Here is a 12,704-nt window from a genome sequence, read left to right on the forward strand (position 1 = left end):
CATCCTGATTGGTTCTTTGTCGTTCCTAACGACTATTGCAGCAGTCTCATTGGCTGCGGATTGGTAATAAGATGCTCGAGAGCCGCGACTCGACGCGGTCTGCGTAGCCCGACGTGGATTTTAAAGTTCCAATTTAAGGTATCGCTGTCCCGGCACGTAGAAGAGAGGAGTTGAAGACTAGATGTACACCCAAATGGAGTGTTTTCTGCCATGAGAGCACTATAGTGCGCCGACACGAACGAAATACACAAATCATAAAGATTTTTTTTTTTCATCGATTGCTCAGTTCGAAATGCAAATCAGTCATTGACGACTAAATCCACCAAATTTGTATGACTTTGAAAATTCCTGGGTTTACATTGAACTTTCTGAACAAATGACTATGGAGGTACCACCGTTCAACGTACAAAGCACCAGTGTTTAGTCTTGGAGTTTTTTTGTTTTTTTTTTCTCTCAACTATTTGCCTTTGTGGTATCATTGAAGGTTTAACATGACATGGTCGTCGCAGCATTCGACCAAATTTATAAAATACCTATGATCTGAAAACCTAGGTGAGGCATATATTGTTCTGTATTTCCCACGCGCTCTGATAGCAAACCTATATCATATCTGCTTTAAAACCAGTGCCGAATTTGTGCTCTGTATAATTCAGCTTGATCCGTGAGGGAATAAACGATATAAGTACCTGGTGTATAATAAAATTCAGTACTCAGACTCGACTAAGCAGGCTAACACTGTCCAGTCAGATTCGCAATTCGAAAGAATCTGACACTATTCGTAGATGCATCTTCGACAGCCTAGTTGCTTTGTCGTTTAGGTTAAAACTTTCTCCGTAAACATTAGCTATTTGAAGTCTTTCTCCCACCTAGGGTAGCATAAATTAAAGATTTTAACTTGTAAATTAAACAGCCCTGGCTCACAAAAAAACATTGCAACACACTTCTTTGTGTTTTTCTTTATATAATCGAATGTTACCGAATGAAGAATCTTTTCGTTTTTAAATTACTGTTTCAAAGAGTGTAGTGTTGTTTAGTGTTCCAGAAGCAATACTCCTGCATGATGGCTCGCATCTTGAAAATTTGTTTACATTTTAACATATCCGAGTAGTAAATGCATCGAAAACCAACGAAAACTAAAAACAAACAGAACGGTTTGATCATCGCGTATAGGCCAACATATCCTTGGATGCAACGCGGCCCTTATGTAAAACGGCCCTTCAAAATGCACTCATTGAACCATAAACAATGCTGCAATCAAACGCGTTAGAATGTTTTTTTTTTATCTTTCTATATGAGCCAGCGCCTAATTCCGAATATGAATATGAGCCTTTTTTTTTTTTCTACCTTTGCATATTATGATGACAGCATAAGACTCTCTTGTGTATTTCGCCTCTTCTGGTCATGCGGATGAGCAAATAAAATGCGTATAGGGTGCTATCAAGCCAAATCTAATGAGTAACATATAAGGGTGTTGTGGACAGACATGTTTACACGAGGTGAAGACCGTTACTCCGACCTCCCGTGACACAGGCCCTGTAACAATGCACGCCACGACACCGCCTGTGTTGCATGGATATATACCCAGTCGTACCGCGCTAGTAGTATTTCCTCCGACGTTTCAAAATAGGTCTTCATTTCTATTCTAGATGAAAGACAACAGAGGCCTAAAGATGTGATCACTGTGTTAATACATCATAAAAACAAGTGTGCAGACGCTGCCTGAGGCATACTTCTTAATTGTAGGAAGGTCCCGTCAGACTGTTCGTACAAAACCCGTCTGCAGAAATGTTCGAAGTATTCATTAGTATGAAGCAAAGAGTCTCGGAAAATGCTTGATACGTGTCCGTACATAATTGTGTTTACCGGGTCTTTTGTACAATGAACGATCCGTGCGACCATGGCCTAAGGTCCTTTGCTCAACTATGCTGGGACGATGCTGGGTCGATTGGCCGACGTGACTACCGAACTCGCTCGTATCTGCGGTGCACAGCCCGAGCCATTCATGATGGAGTGACATATCGCGTCGCTCACGTCCCTGGACAAGTGGAAGGACCCTCGCGCGACGCCCAGCCGCGCGACTCACCTCGGACCGGTGTCCTCTGAGGTTGTAGTTGGTCCGGACGGGGTGCTCGGCGGTCTTGCGGCAGTGGCACGTGGTGAAGGTAACCCCGACGATGCCCCGCGCGTTGCCCGACGCCAGCCAACCGTCCTGGTAGTAGTTGACGCGGTTCAGCCTCCAGCCGTCCTCCTCGGGCAACTCGTCGGGCACCTTGCCCATCCAGGTGAGCGACAGCACGGCACAGTCGGTCCGCGAGGAGCACGTCCTCTCGAAGTGCAGGTGCATGGCTCCTCCTTGCCTCTCTGCAGCTTTCGCGCGCGGCAGTGTGACTTAGCTGCTGCCGCTGCTCTTTCTTCGGGCCGTATTGATCGCTCGCCGGGCGTCCACGGAAAGCACACTCGCCGCGGACAACGTGGGGCCCCCGCGCTGTGGTCCCTCCATTGCGAGTCACCCGCAGCACGCACTCTTTGGTCCCGCCGTTCCACCGGAGGGACGGATGGACACGCCGACTCTCGCGGTGAGGGATCGGATCACGCCGCGGGATTCAGGGGCCCAGCACGCCGCGCCGCCTGGACGATCGAACTGACGGCGGTCGACGGCTGCTTTCCGAGGAGATCCGCCGCCCGCGGTTTCCAAGCGGCGTCTTGACGGACTGCTGCGACGCTGGACGGGACAGGAGCCGCGTGGACGACTGGTGAAATGAGCGGCGGTCGAGAGACTGGCGCGCCGACGTCATATCGTCCAGAGGAGCCTCCCCTGCGAGCGCGGAGCTCCTCCGAGCAGCCGCCGCGACATCTTTGCGCGGCTGATCTGCGACAGAAAGGGCGAACGGATGGGCGAACGGGGCGCCCGCGCCCAGCGCCCTAGCGCCGTATGGCGGGGTGGAGAGCGGATAGTGGGACTGGTGGCGCTCGCCGCGGCCGCTTAGATTTTGGGAAAATCGAAGCCCGCCAGGGGCGCACGCGGGGGCGGTGCGGTCGAAACCGACGCCGAGACGTTGGTTCTTGGAAGGTTATACCAAGACCACCTAGAAGACAAGGCCTCTCCACCAAACGGCGTCCTTATAGTCTGTTGCGGGTGAGGGGCGTAGGAAAAGCTCTTCCCACAAAGATCCCCCCCCGCACACACACACTCTTTCCACTACCGTAGAATGAAGGCTGAAGAGGATCACCGAGTTTTCCTTACTGTCTCCTTACTCCTTTCGCCCCCACACACTGTGTTCGCTCTGCTAAAGTGAAAAGGGTGTAGGGCTTTGTGGAAGAAGCTTGTCATGCACTCTTAACCTGCAACAGATTATGGTGGATCTACGCAGCGTGCCTAGCTCGCGTCAGCGTCAGCTCCCAGCGCGTCTTACAGCGTCTCACAATGGACACGACGCTAACACGCGACGACGCCAAACGCACGCCTCTGACGCTTTCCGACGTACTCTCGTCAAGCTTCGGTGTGTTTGCCGCTTGGGGTGGATCGGGGGTCCACTAATGATGACGTAATGCGCGGGCCTTGTTTCGTAACCGGTTTTGGTTATGCCCTCTTTTGAAGACGCTGATGGTCCGGGATCAGGACGATGAAGCCCGGCAACAAATGAATACCGCGATCTGTTCCCTATTCGCAAGTTTGCGACATTTTTTTGCGGAATCCTGCTCTGGACGAGACGGATGAGACAATGCAAAACGGCGACGCCCCTTTCTGATTTCCTGAAGAGACTTAAAGTCTGGGAATGGGCTCGCCACCGGCAAAACAGCTTTTTACACAGCCGCCTTAGGTTTCAAATTTCGCTTCGATGTGTAGACTTTAGATAACACATGTCTTGAACATCCTTAATACTTCGATACTGCAGCGCTCTTTCGTGCGTCTGGCAGATTAAAAAAAATCCACTTTTTTATTTTTGTTTTTCAACCTCAACATTATCGCAGCAGAGGAGTGAACTGCTGCTGCGACGTTCTTAGTGGCATGCTCAAATCGCACTGCAAGGACTATACGATAGTGCAGAAACAAATGACTGAGTTTCATTGAAAAGGGTTGGGGTTCGCCAGACCAGAGTTCTGACCGGCGTTGGGAGTGAAAAATGGGGAAGATATATCTTTGAAGGAGTGATAAACACATTAAAAAGAAAGCGCGACAGATCCAATATCCATCGACAGTCACGCGTACCATGGTGGACCTTTAAGCCGCGTATCTCCAATGAGCTTTACAGGGACTTTTAAGCCGCAGTCACGTGACTTGCACACCGTGCAAGAGACACAATGTTCGCTGCAGATATCGGAACGGAATTATGTGCGGACACGTCTCAAACATGTCCGAAGCTAGTGTGCTTTACACATATGTACACTTTGAACATGTTTGCAGACAGTTTTTGTAGGACCAATGTTACAGAACCTTATCAAATACAAGGAAGAAATACGCGTCAGACACTGTCCGCAGGCCAGAGTGCCGAACCGCAACCGAACCGAAAACCGGAACCGAACCGTTATTTTTCGCTTAAGCGGAACTGAACCGAACTGAAATCTTCGTCTCCACTTTGGAACTGAACCGGAACTGAACCGAAAAAAAAAAATGAATAAACGGTAAACGGTTAAATACGGTTGACGGTATTTTTTTTTTTTTTGCATTACAAAATAGATGTTTCAGATAAAAAAAAATTGCTAGCTACATGTATTTCTCCCTAGCGATCAAATCGTCACATACCGAATTGTAACGCCTGAGAAACTGTGGCATTTCCGTGGCGCTTTTTTATTAGCACTACGATTAATCGGGTTTCACGGGGTCACGTGAAGTTACGGTGTCGAGACATGCTGTCGAGTAAAGTGATCACGTCACGTGGCCCCGCGACGTATTCACGTGACTTGCTGCGTCAAGTCGACTTAAATTTAGAATGCCACTATATTCATTATAGTGGTGTTATATATTTACCGCGACGTCACATGGTATCCTGACTTTTCACCGCGAGTCACGTAACCCCGTGACGAATTCGATCGTCACGAGCCCGAGTCGAGTGCTCGGGTTCATGACAATCAGCATCGCCAAATATTCGAGTAATGGTTCGTATTCAATCAAAGATGAGAATAGCCGAACTCTAGCAATGTCTAAAGCTCAACTCATGCTTCATGCCTTACAAACCCCAGCGTATGACTATGATGAACACTGACTAAATATAATTAGCGTCAGATCACGTGGCCGCTTGTTCTAATAGCGAGTAGAAAGAGGGAAAGCTGTTTCTTTCCTTAATTTTTTTCTGCGTCGGCCATTGAGCGGAAGAGGAAAACTAACGGGTGCATTTTCAAATTATCAACACCAGGGAAATTACAGAAATTGCTCTACGAACCATTCTACAAGTGCACAATATTGAGGCACCGAAACATGTTTTCGTTGTTGCTGAACTGTCGCACAAAGTTGTTCTCGAGAAAAGAAGCATTGAAAGGACTAAATGTGAATTAATAATTGAATTATTAATGCAACAATAAATAGAACTACAATGGTGTACGGGACGGATACCTGCAAAGAAAGATCCTAGTGACCTTAGAGGTTCAACCGAACGTTGGCAGCCGTTCTAAATCTCACAGGAGAGTCTTTCTCAAGTCCTTCCCCAAACTTCGACCACCGTCGTATTTTGTTGAAACTTCGCAGTTTTTTGGTGCAAAATAAAAGAAATGAAGGATTACTGTTAACAAATGACAGAAATATAATTGTACAATTAACACCCCGAACGGAAGAAGGAGGCCCTCAGAAATAAAAAGTATTCTCTGGGGGAACATCGAGAAAAGAAAAGTTGGAATGGGGGAAGGGGGGGGAGTTCTAGAAACATATTGTTGGCGAATTCACGTGGTTCTTTCTGCGCGCTCTCGAGCGCTCTTTCGTGAGCGCGCGAAATCGGCTGGTTGAAAGAGAGTGCAGTGGCCTGATTGGCTGGTTCATTCCGAGGGTGCCTCTCCCTCTCAGAGCGCTCCCTGGCACTCCGTCTGTAGCCGTCTGAGTGCGGAGTGGCATAGGCGTCTCGTGGTACTTGGACGGGATGGGGATCACGTGGTTTTGTGGACGATGGCCGGCAGTGGTCTGTGGTGCTGTGCGGGGTACGGCATACCGGCGATTGATATGGGGTTCTACAAAGTGCTTGGGCATTCGACGATGCGAGGATTATAACGGACGGGACGACATTCGTTTTCGACCGTAACAGGAAAAGTCGACGTGTAAAGTATTCCCAGTGCTTTCACGAGATCGTTTAACTCACGGCTGTGAATTTGCTAAGCCTAACCAAAGAAGAAACAGCTCGCAGAGCTCGCCGCGGTTTTACCGGGTTTTCTGGTCGCTTCAAGAACTTTTCAGGTTTGGTAAAAGTGCGTTCAAAGGTTTGTGTTGTAAAATAAAGGGACAGACGAATATAATGCACTGTGATTTGTGTCACATTGCGATGCTTGCACGATATTTCGCCGTGAGAAAAATGCGGTTTATTAACCATTTTATATTCGCCTGCTCTGTCGTACGCATGACCGCTGTCGCAGCGCGTTCACTGTCGAAAACGCGATGAGTTGACAATTATTTCCAAGCATTGGCTTTCGTTCCGTTCTGCAAAAATCAATTCGCATACTGCTGTTTTCTTTTTTTAGATGTCGATGCGTAAAACAATTTTAGTCACAACCGTTATTTCATCACGTTGTGAGCTTAAATTTTGCTCAATCGTCCACCGTACCTCTAAGATCGTGTTGTTTTTAATGCATTACCGATTTCAAGAAATTTTAATTCCGGTCTGAGAATGTCAGAGCGCTCTGAACCCAGCAGTTGTGATCGGCTGAAAGGATCTCGAGTGGCTCTGGCGGCGAGGAGGGGGCGCTCTGCTGAATCGAGGTCAGAGGAGCGAGGCGACCACCCCAATTCACCATGTGTTGTAGAGGTCCCTCTGATCCGCACCTTCGGCACAGACCAAACAACGTGCTCCCCTAAACTACTTTTTTTTTTTTTGCCAACACCCTACTGCCAGAAAGCGCGTTTTCGTGGTGCCAGAACCCCGCGCCGTATCTCACGACCCTGCACCTAGCATAAAATAATTTGTGTCTCTCGAGTACATGACTTGCACTGAGTGCAAACCGTCTGCAACGTGCAGTTTGCACCACCGTATTTGATTTCCTCAGACATCTCCCTGTTGGTGTCTTGCAAACAAATTGTTAAGTGTGTCCAGTCCGTTCTGCAGGGCTTGTTGTTGCTCTTCAAACGTGCATCTCGCTCACCACTGTGAGATGTCGTCCACGTTGATGGTGTAACCGAGGTCCTTCTGCTTGTCAAGTTTAAAGGCGAGATATGCCATTATCATATTGAAGAGTGTGTGTGATATTACTGCCCCTGCAGCACTCCTCTAGCGAGGCTTCGTCTTGCACCTTGTATGGTTTCCACTTGGATCGAGAAGGTTGGGTTGTCCAGGAAGGATCTGATGAAGCGGAGACATCTCTCTCGTAGGCCCCTGTTGGTGACGTCGATTGTTACGAGTATTTTTGGTCTAGTGGAGGGTTGTGTGGACAATATGTCCTTGTGGATGAGAGCGATGCTGTCCATAGTGCTGAGGCAGGGACGGACGTCAGTCTGGAACGGAATAAACGCGAGCGACTTGTTTCCTCCCTTGTCTTCCAGCTACTAGTTTCTTTTGGCCGGCACCATCCGCTCCATGGTTTTTCACATGTTAGATGTTAGTAATATTGGTCTGAGATTTTGCGGTGAATCTAATAGCTTGCCAGACTTCGGGATGGGGATAACAGGTGAGTGTTTCTATTCTCATGGTATTTCCCCACTCTCCGACACCTGATTGAAGGCTTGCGACAGTCGCTTTTTACCCTTCTCTGGTAGGTTATGCAGGGCAGTCACAGTTATTTTATCTAGGTACGGTGAAGTGTTTCTTGCCTGGGCCAGGGCCTGGGTCAGCTCTCCCACATTGAAGGAAGCGTCCATGGGAGTTGCTTAAAAAAACTCGGAACTCTCCACGAGCTTCCTTCGAGGGTGGTCTTGGGGGAAAAACAAGTCTCCAGCGCTGTTGGGGAGTTCTTGTTCTTCAATCCCTAGTTTGAGGGTAATGCTTTCTCCCGTCTTCTTTGCTTCCTTTTCGCTGGTTAAGCTCCAGGATGTCCTTCACATCCTTCTAAGGCCGGTCTTTCTGTTGAAGCTGTGACAATGATTTTGCAAGTTATGCCGCTTCAGTTGAATAGTGTATTGTTTAGCCTTAGCAATCGCAGCTTAGAACTTGGCGCGCAGGGCTCGGTTCTTATCTGTTCAATACCTTTGCTATGCCTACAGGCGGCTAGCCTAGAGATTAAGTACAGGCCAGGTTCCGGAGAGTCTGTTTTAATATTCACAATTTTTGTAGAGACCTTCACGGCTGTTGCGATCCTTCGTTGAATTCTTTTATTTGTGTCTCCCTTCTCGAAGGCTTGTCTGAACAGACCCCATCTTATAATCTTTGTTTTCTTCCGGTCTAGCTCCTTGGACACTAGGGCTATCTTAAGAAAATGGTAGCAATTAACCCATGGCGTATGGAAACGTCTTCTAGTGTGCTCTGATGTTGTGCGAGGAGAAGGTTAAGACTATTGTGGTGGATTCTGCCTTGTTGACAAGTCGAAGTTTGGCTGCCCTGAAGTTTTCTATGAGTGAGGCCTACCAATACCCTCAGGGCTTGCCCCAGGCGTTAAAACCTCCCCTATGCCGAGTTGCTCCATGCTGCGTTTCTCTTGGTTCAGCTCAGAGATCCAACCCATGTCGTCCGCTTCTCTATGGGGTGGTCTTATGTAGGTTTTGGCTATAATGCATGATTTCTTCTTGATCCTGATCTAAACCGCTATGACTTTTCTCGAGACTTTGTGCGAAGACGCGAAGTATCAATGCGATTCTAGGCCACGTCCTCCCTGACAAACGTGGCCGCTGCCCCCCATGGCCCGGCTTGCCCTAGCTTGCCCATTTTGTGGGTGATTGTAGTGCGTTGGTATGTCTTGTATCCTGAAAGCTTTGATTGCAGCATGCCATTCCCTGAAGAGTGGAGACTATAACTGTGTTCTTCTGTAGACGCTTCAACCTAAGTTTGATTTATGCTATTTTCCTCTTCATCACCCTGCAGTTTCCCTGTAGAACCCATGGGAATTCGAGATTGTTCTTCTGTTTACTCTCTTCCTGGCTAGCACCCCTCGGTCTTGATGAACTCGATCACGATTGCTTTATTTTCTCGAATTTTGGCCTTCTTGGTTCGAAATCTGGCTTCTATTGCTGGGTGGATTCCCATCCTCACGGGTTTCTCCGGGGTGAGCGCGTCTTGTTGTTTTCCAGCCTCTATGTCAACCGAGGGGCAGATGCCGGTTGCTTGTCGTCTTTGCCCTTCTAAGGCAGCTTATGCCATGCCTGTTTGTTGTCCTTTGCTATGGGTTGTTTCTTATTGCCCTTCTTTGGTGGTGAGTTCTTATTCGTCCGGGGCCAGAATACTTTTTTTTTTAACTTTCTGTCGACAGTTGGGTGTTTGCCGCCGCAGTTCCTGCACTTAAGTAGCCTGGTGCACTCTTCGTCCTCTTCGTGCTCGTGGCCACAGATAACACTGCAGCTCTTCTGGCTGGGGCAAATGTCTGCACGGTGTCCGATGCGGTGGCAGCTGAAGCATGTGATAGTGTAGTGAAAGGAGCAATCAGGAGACGGTCGATTCAAAGCGTTATATTTCGACAGTGTCTAGCAAGGAACTGATCCTCGTGACCGTATAGCTCATGCGTGTCTCCTTTTCTCTTTTTCTATTCTTGAGACAGGACGCGCCTAGCGGTGCGTTCAGTCCCTACAATAGGTTTAGGGCGGTACTCGTGCACCTTGCATGTAAGCATGACCCAGCGCACGTACTTTGGCCTCGTTGTGCCCTTATAGGTGTTCAGAACTGTCCCATTCGGGCCGACGATATGAGCGTTGAGGATGTTGTGAGTCCCAGGTGAAGATATAAAGTGGTATTTCAAAAAGAGGTACCTCTTGCTTTCAAGTGGTACCACTTGCAAGTCAAGTGGTACCTTTGCAAGTCAAGTGGAACCACTTGCAAGTCAAGTGGCACCACTTGCAAGTCACGTGGTGCCACTTGCAAACCAAGTGGTACCACTTGGGCTTCAAGTGGTGCCACTTGGGCCTCAAGTGGTACCGCTTGTGTTGCAAATGGTGCCACATGAGCTTCAAGTGGTACCGCTTGGTTGCAAATGGCACCAGTTTGCAAAATCACACATACCACTAAAAAAATAAGTGAAAGCTGCTGCTCAATCTAAAAAAAAAACGTTTCAGGTGTCTTAAATATGTTGTTGTTACAAAAAGCCAAATTCAAATATTTTGACAAGATTTCACACATGTATACAGTGTGATAGAGGTCGATGCATATTGATATGCTAATTTTTGCATAAGTACCATATTCTCGAAGCGCGCGAGGAGAAATCTTTCATACGAGATTCACTAAGCCATTAGAAATTTTGGAAATCTTTTCTCGCAAACAGTAATGCACTTCCTGGGCCGGTTTGCTCGAAGCCGGTTAACTTTAACCGCGGTTAAAAGTTAACCGCCCTTCTTTACTAGGTACCTACAAGTACCTAGCCAAGTTTGACGAGGGCTGGATGAGCGATAGCTTCGTGTTTTCTTATAGGGTGGTAGCTGGTGTCACCAACTGGCTGTATCAAATATACGTGGCTTCCATTGAAAGGTTCCCGAAATGGGGGGACCCAAAAAATGCGCGCTGCCTTGTCTCCGCGACGCAGCGGGGCATACATGTGAGCTTAAGAAACAATTTTTATTGCTCGTCGTACAAATAATCGGCAAGGTAAAACTAAATTAACCCTTGTTTGGAAATCTTCTAAATATTTGGCTGTATGAAGTGAAGAAAAGCCTCGTTGAAATTTCCTTCCGAGTTCGAAAGAGGACGACGAAGTTGAGTCCTAGAAACGATGAAAAAGAAGTGAGCAGTGAGAGGCGGGCGGTACACCGGCAGCATGGTTGGCCAGCATGTAAGAACTCTATATTACACCGTCATAAATTGAAAAACCTGTAACTCGGCTCCACTGAAATTCGACCTATTAGTAAATTACCTGAACATCGAGAAGAACGCTGGAAGTGTAATTCTACGATCCACGCGCGCTGGCCTTCGACTTATAAAAGATTTGAAGTTGATAATCATAATAAATCTTTGACGAGCCCGCGTGCTCGACAAAATTTGTTTTAGGCTTTTTGCTTCAGAACAGTTATTACTGCAGACGCCAGCAGGTTCCAGCGCGTGTAACTACACTCATAGCGTGTACCTCGGTGCTTTTGAAAGTTAGCAAAAGGTCTATGGGAGCGCTCTCTGCTTTTGTGTGCTATCAATATCCGGCCGATTGAGTCAAGGCAATCCACTTTCCAAAGACGTTGCCATGCCGACAACTATCGCGTTCATTTAGGCTTAGGAATGGCCAGAGTCGAAAGTCTATCTAAAAAATGCGGCAAGGTCATTGCTCATGTTTTGCGTTGTAAGTGAGGTAAGGCAATGCGAAAACCTCCTGCACTATTCATTGCTGACTAACGCGCCCGCTACAGCAGCTACTACGACGTATTATTTTCAAAGCGAGCGGCGCTCACTCACCGGGGCACCGCCATGTTTCCCCGCCGTCCATACTCTGCCGGTCACGTGACCCAAAATTCCCCCTCGTAGGGAAATCCGGTTAACCGCGGTTAGTTAACCACACGGTAAAAGAAATACATTTAGGTGGTGACTCTGGCCGCTCTCCCCGCGGGGAGCGAGCGACCAGATCGTGTTCGGAACTATACTTCGTTTCACCTGATGTGCGAGCGAAGGCAAAGCTGGAAGCGCGAGCACGAAAGCTCCGTGCGTTCAGGCTTTGCTCGAGCGCGCGAGCCGGGGAGAAACGCAAAAAGCGCTGGTCTCGCGCTTCTAGCTTTGGCTTCGCTCGCAGAGAAAGTGAAACGAAGTATAGGAGTATACTCTGTTTCACCTTATGATGTACCGCAGGAAAGGCTACAAGCTCGAGCTCCTTACTCTGGGGCACATTCCGGCGGCACAAGCTCTCGTGATTTAAGAGCAGCTGCCAACGCTATGAGCTCGCGCTTCTAGCCTTCGCTGCGCTACAACGTAGGGTGAAACGACGTGTAGTTGTTCCGTGCCGCCGCGGAGGGCGCTGAGGTGTGAGCACCGTGGGTATGAGGTCTCTCTTCGGTGGCCACAAAGTCGGGGGCGTAGCTTGCTCGCCTTTTTCGCGGTGTGGTGGTGGTGGTGTGCGGTCAGTGGATGGCCTCATGTGTTGCTTTGGTGCTGTGTCAATCACCGGTGCCACCATCGTGCACGAAGATGAGCATTAACCCGAAGAAGAAGTTATGCTATAAGGATGGGAAAGACGTGCTTCGTTCCCAACTGCAATTCGGGGTACCGGAACTGCGCAGAGCAAGTGTCCTTGTTTAAAGCTCCATCGAATGATGCTCGCCTGTAGCAGTGGCGTCGTGCAATCCCGAGGGCCGATCGCAAGTTACTACCTAGTCTCCTCACCTCGTTGACCAAGTGAAGACCGAGCTCGACAGTCTAATTTCTGTCGAAGACTGGGAATGCGAAGATGTCTGGACAGAAAAGGCTCAAGAAACTAAGGCTGTGGACTGCATGCTATATTATGTGACTGGGTTTTTGAGC

At 48.3% G+C, this 12,704-nt stretch overlaps 1 protein-coding gene across 1 annotated transcript in view; it reads right to left on the bottom strand.

The window, feature by feature from the left end:
- The window catches only part of LOC8052429 (tubby-related protein 4), a 251,222-nt gene extending 248,298 nt beyond the window's left edge, over positions 1-2,924 (bottom strand). The window contains exon 1 of the mRNA XM_029987899.4: positions 2,084-2,924. Within this exon, the coding sequence (XP_029843759.3) occupies positions 2,084-2,344 (261 nt within the window). The 5' untranslated portion in view covers positions 2,345-2,924. The remainder of the gene's footprint in view (positions 1-2,083) is intronic.
- Positions 2,925-12,704: the final 9,780 nt, after the last annotated feature.

The sequence above is a fragment of the Ixodes scapularis genome, unplaced genomic scaffold (genome assembly GCF_016920785.2).
Source record: "Ixodes scapularis isolate PalLabHiFi unplaced genomic scaffold, ASM1692078v2 PGA_scaffold2__306_contigs__length_199485367, whole genome shotgun sequence".
NCBI lineage: Eukaryota > Metazoa > Arthropoda > Arachnida > Ixodida > Ixodidae > Ixodes > Ixodes scapularis.